The sequence below is a fragment of the Callospermophilus lateralis genome, chromosome 1 (assembly GCF_048772815.1).
Source record: "Callospermophilus lateralis isolate mCalLat2 chromosome 1, mCalLat2.hap1, whole genome shotgun sequence".
NCBI lineage: Eukaryota > Metazoa > Chordata > Mammalia > Rodentia > Sciuridae > Callospermophilus > Callospermophilus lateralis.
Genome location: NC_135305.1, coordinates 144,934,561 through 144,957,413, shown reverse-complemented (window position 1 = coordinate 144,957,413; position 22,853 = coordinate 144,934,561). Strand labels below are relative to the sequence as shown.

The 22,853-nt window shown below is 40.5% G+C and overlaps 1 protein-coding gene and 1 non-coding gene across 3 annotated transcripts in view; one reads left to right on the top strand and one right to left on the bottom strand.

Moving 5' to 3' along the window:
* Nucleotides 1–22,853, top strand: part of Ankrd13a (ankyrin repeat domain 13A) — a 36,370-nt gene that overhangs the window by 10,205 nt on the left and 3,312 nt on the right. The window contains exons 2-13 of one of the 2 annotated variants that reach the window (XM_077108843.1): nucleotides 2,170–2,302; nucleotides 3,057–3,181; nucleotides 5,440–5,485; nucleotides 8,455–8,598; nucleotides 9,716–9,905; nucleotides 13,840–13,906; nucleotides 15,270–15,351; nucleotides 16,274–16,335; nucleotides 17,082–17,212; nucleotides 18,106–18,263; nucleotides 18,904–19,008; nucleotides 21,647–21,807. In XM_077108843.1, coding sequence (XP_076964958.1) covers nucleotides 2,170–2,302; nucleotides 3,057–3,181; nucleotides 5,440–5,485; nucleotides 8,455–8,598; nucleotides 9,716–9,905; nucleotides 13,840–13,906; nucleotides 15,270–15,351; nucleotides 16,274–16,335; nucleotides 17,082–17,212; nucleotides 18,106–18,263; nucleotides 18,904–19,008; nucleotides 21,647–21,807 — 1,404 coding nt within the window. Of the gene's footprint in view, nucleotides 1–2,169; nucleotides 2,303–3,056; nucleotides 3,182–5,439; nucleotides 5,486–8,454; nucleotides 8,599–9,715; nucleotides 9,906–13,839; nucleotides 13,907–15,269; nucleotides 15,352–16,273; nucleotides 16,336–17,078; nucleotides 17,213–18,105; nucleotides 18,264–18,903; nucleotides 19,009–21,646; nucleotides 21,808–22,853 lie in introns of both variants that reach the window. The other variant, XM_077108842.1, reaches the window with a different exon arrangement.
* Trnaa-cgc (transfer RNA alanine (anticodon CGC)) lies at nucleotides 17,996–18,068 on the bottom strand. The gene has a single exon. It is a non-coding gene; the product is annotated as a tRNA-Ala (tRNA).

The window sequence follows — 22,853 nt, the reverse complement described above, 5'->3', positions numbered from 1 at the left end:
CTGGTTTATATAATAGAAGTGTAGGAAGGTAATGACTTTGCTAATTATTTCTTTCTTGCTAAACATAGTTCATAAGTTCATAGTCTTGTTATTTTAAGAAAACAATTATTTAATGCAAGTTAGTATGTAGGATGACAGAAGCTAAGAAATATAATGCTTGGACTCTGCCTTTTAGAACTCTCAGTCTCTTTGTTGTGATAGACAAGCCATCCCTTAGGAAAAGTCAGGGAATGATGGGACAGTGTTATGGACCATGTTCCAGAAGGCTTTTTGGTACAGTAGTCCCTCCTTTTCCAGGGTTTTACTTTCTGAAGTTTCACTTACCCATGGTCTACACACTCTGTAAATATTTAATGGCACATTCCAGAAATAAGCAATTCATATGTTTTAAATTGCATGCCATTCTAAGTAGCAGGGTGAAACCTCACACCATTCCACTCTGATGTGAATCACTGCATTGTTCAGTGTATCCACTATGTATCTGCTACCTGCCCATTAATCACTTAATAGCCACGTTTGTTATCAGATCCACTATTGGGGGGCAGTATTACAGTGCTTACGTTCAAGTAACCCTTGCTTTACTTAATAATGGCTCCATAGCACAACAAGAGCATTAATGTTGGCCACTCAGATATGCCAAAGGAAAGCTCTAAAGTGGCTTCCATTAAGTATAGAGGTGAAAATTCTTGTTTGTTTGTTTTGTGATGCCAGGGATGAAACCTAAGACCTTGCACATGCCAGGCAAGTGCTCTGCCACTGAGCTACACCCCTGTCTGCAAATTCTTGATTTTGTCATATGTATGTATGTAGGAAAAAAACATGGTATAGGGGTGGGGCTATGGCTCAGCACCACATAAATAAATAAAACAAAGGTATTGTGTCTATCTACAACTAAAACAATGTAAAACAAACCCCATGGTATGTATAGAACCAAGTACTGTCCTCTGTTTCGTGAGTCCACTGGTGTCTTAGAACATGTCCCCCATGCAGAAGGGGGGGAACTATTGTATTTTAGCACCTGGGAGGACACTGAAGTCTGGGATTTGTCTAGCAAGCCCCGTGTTCAGCTAGCAGAATGTTTTCAGCTGCTTCTATTATTCTGCGACAATAGTTCTTGTGCTGCACAATAGCCATGATATAATTTTAGCAAACTTGGGAGGTTCCATAGTTGTTGGATTATGGTTATTTACCCACAGTTCCATTTCGCCTCCCTTCCTCAGTGGCGTGTGGTGTGTGTCTTTGGAGACTGAAGTTAGTGCCTGTACAACAACTAGCATCTCAAATCAAGATAAAGCACATTCCCTAAGAAGTGTTATGGTGTTCCGAAAGGTTTTACATTCCGAAAGTCCCATGGCAGTTCATTGTGTCCTTGGAAGAACTTTCAGAGCCCCGTTTTGCAGGCAGTGCTCAGTCGGAGACTCATGCCAGAGAAGCTGCTCCTTGGCTCTGGCGACCCGAAGCATTTCTGAAGGGCGGGCTTCAATAGCTGAGCAGGAATGAAGAGGTCGAGGCCAAATGTGTATGTCTGTCACAGAGAAGAAACCTTCCAGGGGATGCAGCACACATGTGTGCGGGTCCCTGGCAGGTCATGCTCCTCGCCAGGTGCTGCTGGATATTGTGTGTGACTTCAGGGCACTTAGAACTCAGTATGCAATCATGAGAGAGGTGTTTTGGTGCCAGTCCAGCTACACAATGTAATTTTATTCTGACCCGAATTATCTTTTGTACTTTCAGTTTTGATTAACGTCCTGCACTTCCTGTTCTAGACCTGAATGCTGATATGTGCTTGAGAAATCCCCCATGTTCTGTGTCACAGGGTGCTTGCATTTCATCAAAGTCCCTAGCCTTTTTTAGGCTTAACTGGAGTACTATTTAGAGCTTAGGTTGGGTTTGGTGGTCTGAGGCCTAATCATTCTTATTTATTAGGCACTTAACTTTATAGAGAAAGGAACTCATTGCTTAAAACATTTTTTTAATTAAAAAAGGAACTTGAACTATTATCTTTATAGTCCTTAAATTCATATTTCAACTGTGCTCACATGCAAACATACCTTTTTATATATTTCTGTAATAATGTATAAATAGTTTTCTGCTTTTTATACTTAATGTATCTTTCATTTTCATATTCTTATGCATCCAATTGTATAAATACCAGTGTTTACTTCACAGAATGTGGAGGCTCTGGATCCACGAGGTCGAACATTATTACACCTTGCAGTTTCTTTGGGTCATTTGGAATCTGCTCGAGTCTTGCTCCGGCATAAAGCAGATGTGACCAAAGAAAATGGCCAAGGATGGACAGGCAAGTATACTTGTAAAATAATTTAAAGTCACTCATTTCAGTTTCTCTTTCTGAAAAAAAAACTAGTTTCAATCATGATTTTCCTTTGAGTCAGCTGTATCCTTCTTGGGAGGGATGGGGGATGGGAGCAGATGAGAGCCAGAGATGCTGGCTGGCTGGTCTGTTGCATAGAGTCACCCTTAGTAGAGGTGACTCGACTCCTCTTCCAGAGACAGCCTTCATGCAAACCTTGCCCACCAAGTTGAATGTGGAGGCCAGTTTTGCCCTTTGAGTATGGTGGGGACTCCACTGAGTCCAGCAGGGTAGGGAAAAAGAAAAAAAGCAATTATTGGTAGAAATAGGCTCTTTTGTTAAAATCCTGTCATCTCGGTGTTTGCAAGCTCTCTTATTATCAGTCAGTAATTTTCTGTTGACTAAGCAAAAATACTCACAAGTGCAAGTCCTCTTGCTAGCTCTACATGTAACCACAGGGAAAGCTAGCTCTCAGGAAACACTGTTAGGACTTCAGAACCAGTGGCAAGAGCGCAGGGAGTGGAGAGGAGGAGAGGTGATCCCCAGGCTTAGTGTGCCCCGTCTGCTTCTCTTTAGTGATGAGCTAGCCATCAGAAGTCATGGTCATACCTCTGTTGGACTGCAGCCTCATTCTTTCTTTGAAGCAATATTGGTCTTTGATCCATATAGATAAATGGGCTTTGGGATTTGTCAGAAAGTATGAGGATACTCAGTGATTAAGTTTCACTCTTTTGTTTCCCAGTTTTACATGAGGCAGTGAGCACTGGTGACCCTGAGATGGTGTATACAGTTCTTCAACATCGAGACTACCACAACACGTCCATGGCCCTTGAGGGAGTTCCTGAACTGCTACATAAAATTCTCGAGGTATCCATAATACCAGCCATGCCGTACATGGTTTAGCACCATGCTGGTGCAGTCTTGGGACACAGTTTGACATTGTTATGTACCTTCCTGAAGAGTTTCATGGATAGCTAATATGATATTTTGATTGCCTGTCCACCTTGTGGAAGTGTGGGGGCTTCTAAGTCACTGGGATTATCTTTTTAAGTGCTATTTTGAAATTATAACTAAGGAAAATGGACATCAAACACAGTCAATTTGTCTAGGTGCCTGTTTTCTTAAAAGCAGCAGCGCCCTGTGCAGAGGTGACCTGAGGCGCAGAATGAACGTTGGTTACTGTGCATGCAGTTTCAGGCTTGCTAAGGCCTGGAGGTCTATGTGCCACTTCTCTTTGCCACTCATTTGTCATTTCTAGACATTAGTATTTCACAACTTCTAATCTAGTGCCTCAATTTATTTACAGTTCCTGGCTTTGGGGAAGTTTATCTGGCTTATGAGTCAAATTTATGAGCTCTCTGACTCTCATGCCTTTCTTAAAAAATATTCCTGCTAGCTCCTGGGTTGTTTTGGATGATAGTTGCCATTCTTCAGATAATACTTGTTATTTGAAAGAACCATCTTATCAGTCAACCATGTGCTGTATTCCCAGGGTAGTAGGAAACAAGAAAGTAGCAGTGGTTCAGTTTTCAACATTATTCATTCTCAAATTAAGCACAGAGTTGAGTTCTCTCAAATATCTCCTAAGATGTTTGCTAGTTAAATCAGCTTTACAACTTTGGGTAAAGGACATTTCTTGAAAAAAGGAAAAACTTTGTTATAAGATAATCGTTGTTCATTATTTGAGTACTCTTTTTTTTTTTTTTTTTGGTACCAGGAATTGAACCCAGGGGTCCTTAACCATTGAACCACATCTCCAGCCCCATTTTCATATTTTATTAGACACAGGGTGTTGCTGAGTTGCTTAGGGCCTTGTTAAGTTGCTGAGGCTGGGTTTGAACTTGAGATTCTTCTACCTCAGCCTCCCAAGCTGCTGGGATTATAGGAATGTGTCACCACACCTGGCTCCTAATTTGAGCACTCTTTAAATTTTTTTCATTGTTTTGAACCTGAGTCATGACCAATATATTCATTTTCATGTACAACAAAGAAACTTCCCATAAAGTATGAAGTGGTTGTATGCATTGTTTTAAAAATAGATGTATTGGGCTGGGGTTGTGGCTCAGCTAAAACATGTGTGAGGCCCTGGGTTTGATCCTCAGCACCACATATAAATAAATAAAATAAACGTATTGTGTCCAACTACAACTAAAAAGTAAATATTAAAAAAAAGATGTATATTTAGGAGTGTGCAAGGTTCACATGAATTTATTTTATCTAACTGTAGGAGGAACATCATCATTTGCTGATTTGACAAGGGCAGAAAATGACTAATTATTTAATATGGAATCTTCTTTCATTTAAAAAATTCACTGTAAGGATTTACTTTTTTCACCTGTATTGATTCACAGCAGTGGACCCCATGTATTTATATTCTCTGCTTGAGGTTATAGACAATAACTACAGGTGCCTCCTGTCGTTAGTGGCACCAGAGGCTGTTGTTGACCTGTTTTTTAACAGTGTCTCCTTAATAACTTGTGCCAGCTTTGCTTATCCACTCTTGGAGGTTGTCCGTGCCTCTCATTGAATCCTGGCTGGTTTTACAATTCCAGGGTAGATTCACAGCTTTCCTGCCCTGTGTGTCTGTAAAAACCACAGCAAAACCTGGACTTGTGAGGGCACAAGTAAACAAATAACATACCTGGAATCGTAGTATTTCTCTTCTTGAGTGATAACTGTTGGATTTCCTAAGAAAAGAACTCTAAACAGGCTGCTCTGCTGGTATAGAACTTCAAAAAGCCTAATTCTAAAAATTTAAGAGAAAACTAGAGCAAAATCTTCAGTTAAGTGGAAGGAAAAATCTACTTCCTATGGAAGTGATGTCTTGCAGTAACTGAGCCCATCTTTCTCTAATTGTTGGGAGACTGACTGAACCCCCAAATCAGATTTGACTTGTATTCCCTTCCAACTTCATTGCTGTTAATATTCTTAACTGTATGGATACATTTTATATCAAGATAAAAAGTAATGGCTTGAATATAAAATTTCAGTGGATTTGTACTTTGTTTCTTCTTATTTTCTCCATTCTTCCTTAATTTTTTAAAAAGCCATCTTAACCCTTGCTGTGCTCGTGTTTGGTTTATAGTGCCAAAGGTCATCTATTTTAACCCTTTGTCTGTCCTCAGGCTCCGGATTTCTATGTGCAGATGAAATGGGAATTCACCAGCTGGGGTGAGTGTGGGCTTATAATTTATTTTTGTTTCCATATTTACAGTACCTGTGTTTAGGTTTATTTTTCCTTTGTAAAAGTTACGTATTTTTAAAAAAATCAGATCCAGGAAATGCAGACAGAAAAATAAGGAATAACCGTCACCTCTAGCCCCCCTTTTGTTTTCCTTCCAGTCTTTATCCCCAAGCATTAGACATTTGCCCCCAAACATGTACACAGATAGTATATGGACATTTGCTTCTCCTTTCATTTATCTATGTTATTAGTTATTTTTCTTTTCTTTTTTTTTTAAAGAGATAGGGTCTCTCCGTCATGCCCAGGCTGGCCTTGAATTCCTAGGCTTAAGCAATGCTCCTACCTCAGCCTCCCTGGTAGTTGGGATGACAGGCATGTTCATCCAAGCCAAGTTAACTTATTTGTTTTTATTTAAGTTTTTAATATTTATTTATTTATTTTGTGGCATCTAGCACTTCATTAGTGGAGAAATCACTTTAGTCTAGGCAGAGAGGAAGAGGAGATGGACAGGTCTAGTACCCATGTAAGGAGATTTTCCTGGAAATCAAGTGGTTCTCCATGAAAGTTAAGTGGAGGGGAAATCTGCTTCCTATGGAAGTGATGTCATGGATGAGAGCCTCACAGAAGGCAGCAGGCAGCCACGTGTGGTGGTGCAGGCCTCTAATCCCAGCAGCTCAGGGGGCTGAGGCAGGAGGATCACGAGTTCAAAGCCAGCTTCAGCAAAAGTGGGGTGCTAAACAACTCAGTGAGACCTGTCTCAAAATAAAAAAGGGCTGGGGATGTGGCTCAGTGGCTGAGTACCCCTGAGTTTAATCCCTAGTAACCCTCCCCACCTCTCCTCCCCGCCAAAAAAAAAAAAAAAAAAGAAAGAAAGCAGCAGGCATCTGCGAAGTCAGAATAGAAGGGTTACCCTAGGCATGGTTGGGCCACTGAGACAGTGCAGCTTTGATGTCAGGCTGGATGTTGATGATTCAAGTTCTGCAGCTGTACCTCTATACTAGCACAGTGGCAGGACCCACCAGGAACTACTCAAAGTTCCAGGCAATGTCACTGTGGCACTCCAGAGACCACATGATGAACCAGGGTTGGTCCTGAGGGCAGTGGAGTCATGGCTCTGCACCCGCAGGGCCTCCCACAGGAGTGTGGAGAGTGGTTGCGCTTGGTGTCATTCACCTCACATTTCTCCATAAAGGTGAAATTGGGCTAGAACCCACCACCAGGTTGGACATATTTGAGGGAATTCAGAATCTCTTTGTGGTTGCTTCTCTGATGCCCAAACTGCTTGCAGGGGAATCTAAGCAAGACTGAGCCAGGATCCAACATGCCCTTGCGGCTCATTCTTCTGGGTGTAGTCCCAGATCACGGTGCCTCAGAGGGTGCCCTGGGAGCATGGGCACCCAGGTTCCCTGCTGGCCAGCAAGCAGACTGAGAAAGCATCAGTGGGGATAGGCTGCCGCTGTCCCCAGCTGAGCAACATATGTGGCTTGGGTATTAGGGAATTGAGGGGAGACATCAACCAGCGCAGCCATCTTATTAGTTTTTAATATGTCACTGTAAAATGCTAAAATTTTAGTAATTTTGGATAATTTACTTGCATAATTTACTTACTCATTTCTTTATATGGTTCAGCTTGATTCTTTCAAACTTACTCTAGGGAAGAAGATGAGGCAAATATTGGAATGGTGTGTGTTTCACCAAATGGATATATTTCTCCAGAGTACTATATAAGGCAATTGGGTGTATGTTTTCATGGGTGTTCTACTTTTACTTCTTGTCTGTCCATTAACAGTAACTCCAAACTCCCAGGATTTCATCTATTTTCATTTCCAGACTTTTTTTTTTTTTCCAGGCAAAAAGTTCTATTTGTAATGAAACATGTAAGTGAGGTAAAAAGTATATAAAGGAAGAGGATGGGATTGTTCTGAGAAACTAAGGGATTCTTTTCTCATACAGATAGCCACTCTGATTTCAGGTTTTGTTGAAGAGTGATACGTTTTAGACATTTGATATTTTGAATGGTGGCTATGTCAATATGGAAGGCCGCGTCCATATGGCAAGAGTAGCACGTGTGTGAGAAAGGCCAGATGGACCTACTCAATAGCCCTGGTGGGGGTCATAAGTGGAGTTCACTTTGGAATTGAGAATACTCTTGGGATATTCATTTAGAGTTTTCTCAACGATGGAACAGAAGGTCCATTATTTTATTTATTTTTAATTTAATTTTTTTCTTTTCCTTTTTTTTTTTTTTGGTGTTGAGATTGAACTGAGGGCCTTGTGCATGCTAAGCACACACTCTACCATTGAGCTGCACTCCCACACCTCCATATTTGTTTGTTTGTTTATTTGGCACTGGAGATTTAACCCAGGGGTGCTTTACCATGGAGCTACATCCCCACCCCCAGCCCCCCTTTTTTAAAATTTTGAGACAGGGTCTCACTAAGTTGCTGAGGGCCTTACTAAATTGCTATAGCTGACCTTGAACTTGTGATCCTCCTACCTCAGTCTCCAAGTCACTGGGATTACAGATGTGCATTACAGTGCCTGACCAATTTTAATTTACAGTTATTATTATTATTTTTTTATTGAACCCTGGAGCAGTTAACCACTGAGTCACATCCCCAGCCCTTTTATTTTTTATTTTATTTTGAAATAGGGTCTTACTAAATTGCTTAGGGCCTTGCTAAGTTGTTGAGACTGGCTTTGAATTTGTGATTCTCCTGCCTCAGCTTCCTGAGTTTCTGGGATTACAGGTGTGCACCACCATGCCCAGCCCATTTTTATTTTTAAAGGTGACTTCCTATATGATAAGTGGGATACAGGGGCAAAAATCTAGTTCTATTTAGCAGTCACAATCTTGCCACTCCTCTCCTTTTATTAAAGTCATAATCCTGAATTTTTGGCCTGGGTGTTCTGCTTGACCCTTAGGTTTTCTCAGTAGTACACTTCTCTCCTCCAGTGCCCTTGGTTTCCAGAATATGCCCTAATGATGTCTGTCGAATTTGGAAAAGTGGTGCCAAACTGCGTGTTGATATCACATTGCTGGGATTTGAAAACATGAGCTGGATAAGAGGGAGGCGTAGTTTTATATTTAAGGGAGAAGGTAAGTGATTCCATTGTAATAATCACTGCTTGAGCTAAAATTACAGTGATTTCTCACCATCAAAATGTGTTCATATTCTTGTGCTTAATCTGTCTGATCCTGTCTGGGACCTGTGTTTTTGGTTATTCTTATTAAGTATTCAGCTCTCCATCCCTCTTAGTTCTTGTCTGGCTAGTTCTTTTGCACATGTGATTTGTCATGCACCAGTTAACCCTTCTGACCTGTGGAACAGCTCAAGGCTTTGAGCGCAAGCCTCCTGTCTTGAGTCTCTTTATATTCCCTCTATAATGAGGCCCGATCCTTCTAATGGAGGATCACCCAATGGGATACACAAATAGTTTATACTAATTCCATAATAATGTATTTTATAAAGATCATAGACAAAATGTGTTCCTAATAAAGAAAGCAAGTTATTTAAAAAATCTATGTCTTTGGGGAAGATGGCCTGGATACACCTAGGAGTTGAGGAAAGCTGGCCAGATAATCCCAGTGCCAGTAAGTAATTGATGATCATTACTCTTTAGGTTTCATCAGATAGCATCTGGGAGGAAAAAGTGATTGATTATACATTTTTTTTAAAGAGAGAGATTGAAAGAGAGAGAGAATTTTTTAATATTTATTTTTTAGTTATTGGTGGACACAACATCTTTATTTGTATGTGGTGCTGAGGATCAAACCCAGGCCGCACGCATGCCAGGCGAGCGTGCTACTGCTTGAGCCACATCCCCAGCCCCGATGATACATTTTAAAAAATATTTATTTACTTTTTTAGTTTTCAATGGACACAATATCTTTATTTTACATTTACGAGGTGTTGAGGATTGAACTTAGTGCCTCAAGCATGCCACATGAGCACTCTACCACTAAGCCACAACCCCAGCCCTGATAATACGTTTTTAAAAAATACTTTTTAGTTGTAGATGGACACAATATCTTTATTTATTTTTATGTGGTACTTGCAGGCAAGGTGAGCGCGCTACCACCGAGCCTCTGAGCCCCAGCCCCAGCCCCAGCCCGAGCCCCAGCCCCAGCCCCGATCATACATGTAATACACGGCCATCCTTTTTTGTGCCTCTTCCTTGCATTGCCCTTAGTATGTCTTTGTTTCTATTAACAGACAATTGGGCAGAGTTGATGGAAGTCAACCACGATGACAAAGTGGTCACCTCCGAACATTTTGATCTTTCCCAAGAAATGGAGCGCCTCACTCTGGACTTGATGAAGCCTAAAAGCAGGGAAGTTGAAAGGCGGCTCACAAGCCCAGTCATTAACACCAGCCTCGATACTAAAAACATTGCTTTTGAAAGGTATGAATTTAGACTCCAAATTTTAATGTCTAATTCCTGTGCTGCCATCTTTAGTGACATGTATGTGTTAACTGGAAATTATGGACAGAGTTTTTTCTAATATGATGTAATAACACTAGTGGGTTTTAAGATTGATTGCTAACCAAATATAAACGGTAGTGGATGTATCCTACCTTGCCTGTCATTTTTATAGTTCAGCATTGGTTAAGTCTTGGGAAAGTTTCTTCATGTTCTATTATGGGCCCTGCCTAGTAGATTTTAGTTGGATCTTATTTTATTTTTTGGTATTCTGGATCCACAACACTCTTTAATTGAAGTGTGGAGCTCTGAGTTTCAGGAAGTTGAATTGACCCAGTGTTGAATTTTGTTGTACTGATTCTAGCCAGTCAGATTTACACATACCATATAGTTAAGTATGGTTCTTTTTTCTGCATGTAAGACCTGATAGTTTGGAGCAAGAGTCTGGAGGGGATTCAATTCTCTTCCAGATTCTATGGAAAAAATTCTCTAGATAGGTCTGTGTCTTCATTAATCCAGAGGAGAGCACCATTCCTGTTTATCTAGGTCTGGGTCCCACAGAGGGAATGGAGGGCATGTAAGTGTAGGGGAGCTAGAAGCCATCACAGTGTCTTTACTGCGGAACACACTGAGCTGAGGGAACCCACAAGAGCCTTTAGTGTTTGCCTAGGATGTCACATCCAGCTCTCTGCAAAACAAAGTAGCTTAACCTGAGCAAAATGGACACTATTATCCTGGATTTAGCTGTTATATTTTCTTCATGAGTATGTTCACTGTCCTCTTAAAATTTTTCTTTTCTTCATTTCCAATTAAAAAAATGGTTAATAAAACTAAGAGATTTCTGTTTAGTCAAATAATTTCTGATTTTGATTAGGCCGTGGAATTAGGATATCAATAGCAGAAAGAAAAACCAGAATGTGCAGCCTGTATGGTGTCCAGCAACTCTTCTGTGTTGGTAGGAGCCCATAGTTGGTAGGACTGTCCCCTGAGGCAGGGAAGTCCCCTCACCAGCCTCCTGGTATCAGTCTTAACATTGATAGCTGCTGTTGTCCTGGGACAGTAGGGTTTAGGGATTGGTGATAACTTTACTTGGAAGAGTGTTGGAAAGGTATCTCTAGGCTTCAGCATGTGCCTCTGCAGACAGGAGGGTACCTTTAGTTCAGGGGTGTTCGTGCCCCAGGGTGTAGAGGAGGCTGCCTTTATCACCACAGCCCCTGAGAAGAGAGTGGGAGAGATTGCATGCTTCAGCAGTTATAAATCACTGTGGCTTTGGGCAAGTAGCCTTATCTCTGCTTTTCTGTTTCCTTAGCTGAAAGAAGAAAATGAATGAGTTTTGAGGCGAAGTCTGTAAGTCTGTGACTAAGAGCCATTGTGTCTAGTGTAGCTCATTAGTGGAGTTGCTGGAGTCGTTGTTTGTCATGGAGTGTGATTTCTGAAGGGAGTGTGGCAGTTACCGGCTTTACCCCCGAGTACAGATGAGAAGTGATAGCCACTCCACTTGTACTGAGGAGGAGGGTACACTGTGTACAGCATGGTCACAGAGTTTTCAGACCTTCCAAGCCGATTCTGCCTTCACAGCTGACAGTGGGCTGCTGAGTGGGGGCTCCTGGAAGGAGCTGCTTTTTTATGGTGATCAGTGAGCTTGTCAGGCATGGAGCAAGGATTTGAACCACTCTTGAGTGTGCGGTTTGCTAATACGAAAAGACTGCTCAGCTCCTTCTAACTTGAGTTGTGAGTGTTCATTGATTGAATGTGGAAGGCGTGGCTTTCTCCCATTTTATGATAGTCACTGTCCTCCATTTCTTTCTTCTAGTCTGTTACTCAAGACTTGATGCTTGAAGAATTTTTGGCCTGCAGCATGTGCTCTGGTTGCCCTTTGGATTTTTCTCTTCTCTGAAAGATTCTGCTCTTCCCACCTCAAATAAAACATTCCCTGCCACCTTCAGAGCTTTCCTTCAGATTGTGGAAGGATCACCAATCCACAGTGCCTGCCAAGTGGCCTTTGGTGTGGTTGTCTCAGGGGAGATGTGCAGAGGTGGAAAGGGCACGAGAGGGAAGCAGGGATTCTGTCATCTTCAGATGCCTGAGATGCAGGGTCAACCAAGGCCAAGGAGTTATTAGAATCTTGGTTTTAAATCAGGCATAGCCACTGAGTTCATTAGCTAAACTGCTGTCAGAGTGGGCCGTGGAAGTCAGGACGGCTCAGAGTAGATGTGGATGACTGAAGAGCTTGTGGGTCCTCCAGGGCGCAGCGCAGCTCCATCTTCTCAGACACGTGAAGGATGAGGTGGAGCAGAGGGTGTCACTCTTTACTCCCTCAGAGGACTGTGTGCCAGGGAGCAGTGATTTCCCACCTCAGACATCAAGTGACATCGTAAAGATGAGGAACCAAGGGTTGAATTAGTTAATTGAAAGAAATATCTTGATTTTCAATTATAGTGGTTCATTAATCAGTCAGGTATAGCTCCTGTCCCCTGTCCTGTGACTGTTATTTTGTTTCTGAAGTGTAAGTTAGAGAGAGCTAGCATTTGGGGTAATCCCTTTAGGATTCCTGTCCATCCCTGCTGGGGTCATTTTTCACTAATTGTAGACAGCAAGGGAAATCTTGAAGCCTGGTCCCTCCTCCTGTGTTGGGCTAAAATACAGACGTACATCCCATTATGTTCCATCTGACAAATTTGATAGCTGTTGTCAATTACCAAATCTCATTAGGAGGAAAGCAGACTGAAAACACAAAATGTCAATGACCACATATGTTCTTTGTGACTTGGATAACTTGCCTGTTCCCTGAGCTTCTTGCACAATGTCCTGCTTCACTAGGGGTCAGAGAAGGCACAGGGCCAAGTAGAGCTAGGATGTGATGTCCTAGACAAACGGCAGGGCTGCTCAGGGGTCCCCTCTGAATGGTAGCATTTCCCAGGCAAAAAGCTGCTTGGAAGAAGAATTAGAACCTCTTGGCTCTTTTTTTTTTTTTTTTTTTTTTTTTTAAAGAGAGAGAGAGGTAGAGAGAGGTAGAGAGAGAGAATTTTTTAATATTTATTTTTTAGTTATCGGCGGGCACAACATCTTTGTTTGTATGTGGTGTGAGGATCGAACCTGGGCCGCACGCATGCCAGGCGAGCGCGCTACCGCTTGAGCCACATCCCCAGCCCCCTCTTGGCTCTTCCTGGTTCCTAAACGCCCCTTCCCAGGAGTACAAAGTTGAATAACTGGGTTTCTGGGTGTGAAACCAATCCTGCAGCTGCCCCTGGAATGCTGGGCTACTTTAGAAGAAATTCCATAGACTGGAGTCAACAGCTGGGCTGCAAAGCCATTTTTAACGTCCTTTGCCCCTGTTGTACTAGGCCAGATAGAACGTGTGATACACAGGCCGTTTCACAGCTCTAATGGCTTCTCCAAGCAGCTCGCCGCAGTGATGAGTTCCTGCCCATCCACGTCCCTCCAAAGAGCAGAATGCTCTGTGCTTCACTGTTTTAAGATTCCTCGATGGAGATGTGGCTGCTAATGCAGACAGAGCCTCTGCTCATACTCATAGTTAAGATGACCCAGATAAAGGCTCTGACCCAGATATCTCCTTGTGGCAAGTCCTTGAATGCTGGTCATCTCCACTCACTTCTTTAGGACAGCTGTCCAATAAATGTCACCACCCTTGTCTTCTATGCTGGCAGTTTTTGTAAAGAAGCCAAGAACAGAGGCTGTCTGTGCCTGGAGTGAGGCAAATTGATTAATAACTGTGGGTGGGGGATGGGGGTGTTTAAGCCATCTGTCATTGATAGCATCCTTTGTGGACAATAGGACTATGATTTCCAAGTGTCCTTCACTAACTTAAGCTGGGGGAAAAACTGTAAAGGCTGCAGGGATAAATCTGAATGGCATATTGTACATGTAGAAATTTGTGGTGTTCACTTTTTATCAGAACTAAATCCGGATTCTGGGGCTGGAGGACAGATAAAGCAGAAGTTGTTAATGGTTACGAAGCAAAGGTAAAAGGAAACTCTTAAAATAAGATTTAATATAGCTATTTAGCTTCTATGCAAATGAGGAGTCTGTTCAGATTTTTTTCATGCATCTGTGCCATGAAGGTCCTCTGGGGATTAAATACTGTTTAATGTGTCTCTCACTTGGATGTTTGTTTTATTGACTTTCAGAAAAAGGGATAGCATGTTCTGAGGAGGTCTTTAGCTATGCCAAAGAGAAACAATGTTGTAGAGAAATGAGAATAGGTACCAGTTGTCCCAGTGGGAAGGACAAGCTAGTCATTAATCCTTCGAAAAAAGAAAAGAAAAGGGATTAGATTTCACATGCTTTTTCATTTTTTAAAATAACCTGAGTGCTTTTTTTTTAAAATCATGATATCTTTTGTGTCTCTATTACTTGTATTTTTTTTTCTTTTTTAACTTATGTCTTTAGCTGATTCTAAGCCTCTATTTTTAAAAAATCAGCCTAATTGTAACCAAAGCATCTCAGCCTATTTGCATGACATCAGTGACTTTAAAGCGCTGTAATGGCAGAGATGATTGTCTGTTGAGTCATCTGGCCTTTTGTCAGCTGGAAGGAAGGCTGTTTGCTGGCCTTCCCTTAGTTTTGCAGTACAGAGGGACTGATGGCTTGTGGGGATGGTGCCAGGTGCTGCAAGGTCCTTTGGTGGCCTCTGAGTGAGCAGAGAAAGCTTACGTCATGCTCAGCAAGATGCATTTAGAAATAGTCATTCTGGTGCTGAGTGTACTTTCTGCAGCTTTCAATGTTGGGAATCCACATATGGCATCTACAGTTAATTGTCTGTTAACTGTTATATTTGATTTTCCTCAGTCATTCCTGTTAACAGCATTTCCTCTGGCAGTTATAAAATAGATGTATGTGTATAATTTGTCAGTAGACAGAATACCTTTCCAGTAGTGATTTGCTGGTTTTCTCTGCCTCTTGCAGGTCTAGAGAACCTGTGTTCTTTCCTTTTCCTTTAAGGCAGTACTGTCAGATTACCACAGATCAGTGGGAGTTTGGGAGTCAGGTTTGGGTACTTTAGTACAGTAGGAGCCCAGGTGGGAATCCTAGTTGCAGGACTTTTGAGACTGTTTAGCAACAAGAAGGCCAGGTAGGAAGATGCAGTCTGTCGCTATTCACTCCTCGGTGTTAAACTGTCAAATATGGAAAGTATCTGCTGATGCATTTCTAAGTTGGTAGTTACATATTTTCTCTAAAGGTTCCTAATGATTGTTAACCATTTATCATTTTTATTTTGCTAGATTTTTTTTTTTTTTTGGCTTCAGCATTCTTGCTCTTGCTGTGCTTATTTTTTTGAGATTTGATTCCCTGTGTCACTATTTTCTTTTGCACACATCTCTCAAGGTCTACACAGTAAACAATGTGAATGTGATAACCAAAATACGCACAGAACATCTGACTGAGGAGGAAAAGAAGAGGTATAAAGGTAATCACCGCCACCCTCCTGCCTCTTTGGTTTTCTTCTTCTTTTTTTCCTTGTATTTTTCAGTCTAGAGAGAGCCTTTGTTTGTTCTGTTAAGTTTGCAGTAATGTGATCTGGACATGCTAATCCTAAGCCTAACTTCTTTTTTTATGAAAATTTCCTGAGACTGACTCATTCTTGGAGTGTTTCCCCGTAGTTGTCTCAGCTGTAATTAAAGCCATTCATGGGGGTTTGTTTATGTGTTATGATGAACAATTGTTATATTCAGCCAAAAAAATGTAGATAAGGATGTGGGAGAATAGTATCTTGGGAATAAGTGATTTAGTCTTAACTATTGCAATGAAAGATTTGGATGGAACCTGGGTTCTGAGCCAAACAGTTGCCACATCCTGACTCTGTCAGCTCTGTGGCCTTGTGAAGTTACACATGCTCCATGCCTAAATTTTCTTGGTAGTAAAATGAGGGTGATACTGGTCCTTTTTCAGTTATTGAGAAGAATGAGATGAACAGCCACGTGCAAACCTTTAGTACGGCACGTGCAGCATGTGGTTGCCGCTTACCACCAGCACCACCATGACTGTGCCTGTTGCTCAGTTTGACAGGAAACTAAGGCCCAGAACATATGGCAGTGAGTGACTGAGGAGGGATTAGAATCCAGATCTGGCTCACTCTTAAATCACAACTCTTTTCTACTATTCTGCTGAATTCTTTCTACTATTCTGCTGAATTCTTGGTTTAGTGATCTTAATAAAAAATGTTCTGTAAAGGATAAATTAGAGTTATGGATGATTTTTATCAGCCTGACTATAAATGGGTTTCCTAATGCAGGTAGTTTGGATCCAAAACTTTAAAATATGATAAGGAACTTTTTCTATAGTCATAGTCAATTGTAATATTAGACATTAAACATTCCCTTCCTCTGCAGCGGACAGGAATCCACTGGAATCTCTTCTGGGAACTGTGGAACACCAGTTTGGTGCTCAAGGGGTAAGTTGAAGCCACATGCTTTCAGGTCAGTTTAATAAAAAAAAAAAAATCAATTTATGTGTGCTTGTGATGGATCCTGATTAGGCTGCTCTCTTCAGAAATGTTAGAGAACTCCCAAGTTGGAATTGGAGGTATAATTTTGGATGAGAATTAGATGAGGGAGTCTTTGAAAATAAAGGTTTTGGAGGAGAGGTAAGAGTATAGAAATCAGGTGTTCTTGCTCTCGCTTTCGCAGTCACTCATCCAGTATAAACTATCGTCCTCTCTATTAAAATGGCACTTAAAAAAGGGTTTGGGACTGTATTGTAATAGAGCATCTTAACAAACATTTTCTGATTTGATCCCCACAATAAACTATGTGCAGTTGGTACAATCGGTGTTACTGGGTGAGGTTCAAAAAAAAAAAGAATAAATTTTCTTTCCAATGTTGAAACTCGAGAATGATAGAACTAGCACTTCAATTTCAAGTCTTTCATGTCGTACATACTTTCGGATATTCTATCTCCCTCTCTCTTTTCTTTTCATAAGCAGGAGGAGAATAGAGAAAAATTTAAAGTTGGGAAACATTAGACTTGCCATGGTAATATCTTTATAGACTTTCTTGTTCCATGCAGTAACTTAATTTTAAAAGGTTAATGATTGGAACCTCTTGATCTGTAGTTGGTTAACATGTCCGCCTCAGAGACCTCAGAGACTAGGTGGAAACCTGTATTACTTGGCTGATTTCCTGAATTCTGGCTCAGCAGGACCTCACCACAGAGTGTGCCACTGCAAACAACCCCACGGCCATCACGCCTGAAGAGTACTTTAGTGAAGAGTTTGATCTGAAAGACAGGGATATTGGAAGGCCAAAAGAGCTGACAATTAGAACACAAAAGTAAGGATGATTTGGTTGCTACTTTGAACTGATGGATTTTTCTCAGAGGTGCTGTTTTATGGAGTTAGGTTATCATTCCTCTGCTCCTTTCCTTTCAAAAGAATTTTTAAATTACTTTGTCTGATGAAAACTAACTGTAGATTGTCCCTTTTCCAAATGGACTATAGAGTAGATGTAGGAATTCTTTCTGCCGGGTGCAGTGGTGCACACTGTAAAACTAGGTACTTGAGAGGCTGAGGAAGAAGGATCGTAAATTTGAGGTCATCCTGGGAAATTTAGAGAGATTCTGTCCCAAAATAAAAAAATAAAAAGGGCTGGGGATGTAGCTCAGTGGTAAAGTGCCTTTGGGTTCCATCCCCGGTACCAAAAAAGAAAAGAGAAAAAGAATTCTTTTTTCTTATTTAATTTTTTTATTATGAACAAATCTTGGCCAATCAAATGAAATTATTTCCATCAGCTATCAATTTCTTTATGATTATTATCAGTTAAGGCTGCTGTAAGAGTAGGTTGTAATATAGACAATTTTCCCCATTGCCGATTCCACGGTGATCTAAATTCCTCGTGGGTCCAGTCCCTCAGTAGTTCTGAAAAGTTAATTAAAAAAAAAAAGAGATAATGGGGAAGAATGTGGAATAAGGAAGCAGGTGTTGTCTAGCTTACTGCATAGCAATAATGTGCTCTCCCCACGTGGTGGAGGTCGCCTTAGTATTTCTTTCTTTCTTTTTTTTTTTTTTTTAAGTTGTAGATGGACACAATATCTTTATTTTTATTTATTTATTTTTTATGTGGTGCTGAGGATTGAACTCAGGGCCTCATGCGTGCGAGGCAAGTGCTTTACCACTGAGCTACAACCCCAGCCCTGGCCTCAGTATTTCTTTGATTGAATTCTACAGGTTTAAAGCAATGCTGTGGATGTGCGAAGAGTTTCCCCTCTCCCTGGTGGAGCAGGTCATTCCTATCATTGACCTCATGGCTCGAACTAGTGCTCATTTTGCAAGACTGAGAGATTTCATCAAGCTGGAATTCCCACCTGGATTTCCTGTTAAAATAGGTATCATTAAATAAAACTCAGGAACACTTGTAAGTTCTGCCCATTTTTGTGGATGACAGAAGCACAGAACTGAAGCACATTTGGTACAGGGAAGCACACAATACACATAATGCAGGGATCTGAATTATTCTCTGGTTTGATTTGATTTAAAGAAGTGTCATGATGCTAATAAGTTCATTTTACATATCAAAATTTGGAGATCTCCAACCATCAGTTCAATTTATATATGATGCTGACAGATTAAAAAGGCATGGAAGAATTCATTGTTTTAATGTCAACTGTAAGTGAAACTTCAAATTTGATAATTACTTAAGACAATTGACACCAAGATCCTTTGATAACATAAATATATTTTAGGGCCTGAACTAGTATGTATAGTGTTTTATATAATCCATATTATTTGTGAGGAATTTTAACATTCCTGACATTTGAATTCTGGTCAGTCACTTAATCACTGTGATCGAGAAGAAAATGCTTAACTTTGAATCTACTGTTTTCCCTGTATGTTGTTAGGAGGTTTCAGTGAAATCATAATGGTAAGAAGTGCTTGGCATAGTACCAGTTAGTAAGGACACAGTAAGGGAATGCTTTCAGTATTCTTCTCAAGAAGTTTATTTATAAGAATTTTTACTTTTTATAGAAATTCCCTTGTTTCATGTCTTAAATGCACGGATTACTTTTGGAAATGTTAATGGTTGCAGCACTGCTGAAGAAACTCAAAATGAAGGGACCCAGGCTGATTCAGGTAAGAAAGCAAAGTTGTTTTGTGATTAAAAGAAGTTCATATATTAGTCAATAAATTAATTATTCAGTTTGAAATGGGGGTATCTTGTGAAGTAGATCTCTGTTGGATAAGAAAAATTAGATTTAGTTTAAATTAAATGAAAAAATGACTTGTAAAATATGTATGATCCCACTCGTATTAAAAAAGACAGTATATTCTTAAAAATCAGCTTTATTAAGAGTGATGTCCGGGCTGGGGATGTAGCTCAAGTGGTAGCGCGCTCGCCTGGCATGCGTGCGGCCCAGGTTCGATCCTCAGCACCACATACAAAACAAAGATGTTGTGTCCGCCGATAACTAAAAAATAAATATTAAAAAAAAAAAACTCTTGGAAAAAAAAAAAACAAAAACAACAACAAAAAAAGAGTGATGTCCGTACAGTCTAATGCTCCCATTTAAAGTGGATTTGAATGAATGTGTATCTGGACACCACCACAGTCAAGACAGAGAGCATTCCTAGGTGCCTCCATTATTTATTTCCTCATGTTCCTTTGCGTCAATCCAATTCATATTTGGGATACTATTATAAATGGATCTGGTTTATTATTTTGTTCAGTTATATTATATAGAACTTGATTTTTAAATTTTGACCTGTTATCATGTAACATTACTGAATTTACTTGACTTCTGGTAGTTTTTTTTGTAGATTCCTTAGAATTTCCTATGTACATGATCATTTTGTCTGTGAATAAATACAGTTATAATTCTTCCCTGCCGTTCTTTAAGCCGTTTATTTCTTTTTCTTGCCTTGTCAGACTGGCTAGGACATCCAGTACAGTATTGAATAAGAGTGGTAAGAATGGACATCCTTGCCTTGTCCCTGACTTTAGTGGAGCAAGGGTTGTTTGATTATTAAGTATATTAGTTGTAGGTTTCTTTATAGATGTCCTTGAGTAGGTTAAGGAGATTCTCCATTTGTATCCTTAGTTTGTTGAGAGTTGTTTTTGTTCTGTTGTGGTTTTGAGGTATTGGGGATCAAGCTCATTGTTGAGTGTTTTTACCATTGTTAACTGATTTTTATTAAATGCTTTTTCTCCAACTATTGAGGTGGTCATATAGTTTTTCTCCTGTTAGTCTACCAGTCTGATGAAGCATTTTAGTGTACATAACTTAAAATTTGAAATTAAAAAAGTTGTGGAGTGAACAATAATATACAATTTTATACTCCCATGTTGCAGTAAAGTTGGGTAATATGAGGTTGTGCAGCAAAGGAACATTCATTCACTTTTGGCAGGAAGTGTAAATTGGAATACTTTCTTGAAAAAAACAACACCTGGCATTAATTAGTAAATTAAGATGTGACACTCTATGATCTAACAATTTTTAGGTATCTACCCCAGATACATCATTCATATGGGCATCTGGAGACCCCCAGTAATGGCCAACAGAATTGCTTACAATAGTGAAAATCTGAAAACTACATAGACGTCATGAGATCACAGAATGTGCTAATTGTGTTACATAATTCAACAGAATAAAATACAGTAGTGAAAATAAAAATTTATAGCCAAGTGTAGCAAAACTTAAAAACATAGTGTTGAATGAAAAATAAAACCAGTTTGAATAATTCTATATGATTCCATTTAAGTCAAGTTGAAAACGGGTTAAACAAACCACTCATATTTTGCACATATAGTAAAATTCCATAGAAGAGCAAGGTAGTGAATACTGCAGTTGGAGGAAGGGGATATTAAGGGATATACACTTGGGATATGCATGGGCAGTATTCCATGTCTTAGGCTAGGGAAGGAGACACAGGCATTTGTTTTATGGTTGTCACTTTTAAGTGTTTAGATAGTTCATATACTCCCTTTTTTATATGTTTACCATATTTCCTATTTTAAAAAGAAAAACACATTAGTGTGACCCCCTGTATATAGACACATAAACACTCCCATGTAGACATACATACAGCGCAGTCCTCAAAGGACACACAAGCAAACCCTTGTTACCTCTGGAGTTTGGAAATAGAATTAAGGAGAGAAATCTTCACTTTTCAGTCTGTAGTCTTATATATATTTTTTAAAATTTTTTGGCACTTGGGATTGATCCCAGAGGCGCTTTCCCACTGAGCTAACATCTCTAGCCCTTTTTATTTTTTATTTTGAGACAGGGTCTTGCTAAGTTGCTAATGCTGGCCTCAAACTTGCAACCCTCCTGCCTTAGCCTCCTAAGTCCCTGGGATCACAGGCATGTGCTACTGTGCTGTACTTTATTTTTTATAACTGCATTAATTTGTTTGCTAAAATCAAGGCAAAAGAAAAAGGTGCATTATGATTTTTTTATTGTCATAATTTTTTTCTCAAAATCTTTTACATAATAGCAAACCTTGATTATTCAACTTTGATCCTTTCATTCTTTTATTTAATTAAGAAAAAAAAAATTTTTTTAAGTTGGCATGGTGGTGAGTGCCTATAGTCCCAGATACTTGGAAGGCTGAGGCCAGAGCACTGCTCTGAGTCCAGCAGTTTGTGGCCAGCCTGAGCAACATAGTGAGACCCTGTCTCCAAAACAAAACAAACTCCCTACCCACATCGAAGTTTGAGTGGAAAGTTGTTATAATTAACTTGGACGCTGGATGGTTGCCTTTTGTGTTTCAGCTTCCCAGGTCACCAATTTTGAGGTTGATCAGTCTGTGTTTGAAATTCCCGAATCTTATCACATTCAAGACAATGGCAGAAATGTGCATTTGCAGGATGAAGATTATGAGATAATGCAGTTTGCCATCCAGCAGAGCCTCTTGGAGTCCAGCAGGAGCCCGGTGCGTTTGCAGGATAAATGACAGGGCTTTGGAAGTGTTACCCTCAGGTTTCAGCTATCACCAGAGACTTAGTCTAAATAGCAAGTCTGGTGCATCGGGTATACACACAGATCATTCAATGTTCTACAAACCAGGTCTTTTACAAAAGCTCGTCATGTTCGAGACCATCTACGTAATCCCAGTCAGCATCACTCACAAGGTGCCTTCAGACAGGCTTTCCTTTTTCTGTTGTGTTCACCTGTGTAACTAATGATTATGTACATTTCAGGGTGGGCTTTATAATTTTCTAGTATTGAAGCAGTAATTTTAGGGTAACTTACACTATTGTCTTTTTCCTGAGATACTATTTGTCAGTAGACTTAGATGAAGGTAGTAATGGGCTTTTAATCCCCACCTCCTCCCCAAGAAAGAACAACATGGGGTGGTGGTTCCCCAGTAAGTAGGTGATGAAAATAGCTCTTGATTCTGAAGTATGCAAATTTTTTGACTCATGAGAGGCGTCATCCCCTTAAACTCTCTGCTTCTCTAGCAAAAAGTGGAGCTAGGAACAGGAGAGACCTGGGTAAGAATAGTGGCCTTATGTCCTGTTGTGGTGTCTTCAGACTTCACCTGCCTGGGACAGTCTGAAGCCTCAGCTCCTCCCCCATCATTGGCTCCTTCTGTCCTCTCCCTTCTCTGGTTCTCTGCTCTACTCTGCTGGGTCTGGTCTGCTTTTTCCACCTTCTGATGGAACCCCTGGGCTCCTGCTGTCCCTTGGTTTGGTTGCTGCTTTTTTCTTTCCTCCCAATGTTCTCTCAGCAGGTATTTGCAGAGTGGGCTGGGAATTCTTTGGTGAGGCGGCCCTGCCCCCATCCTCCTGGGACTGCTAAGCTTGGAGAGTAGTACCCACATTTTAGCACCTCTACTTATTGAGGTTTGGGTTTTATGGTTTATCAAGTCTTAAGCTTGAGTAATCCGAGTCCCCTCCTTCACGTCCCCTGTTACCACCATAGACCAATTCACAGACCCATTCAGTTTTCTGAGGCTGCTGGATTGAAGGCCAGATT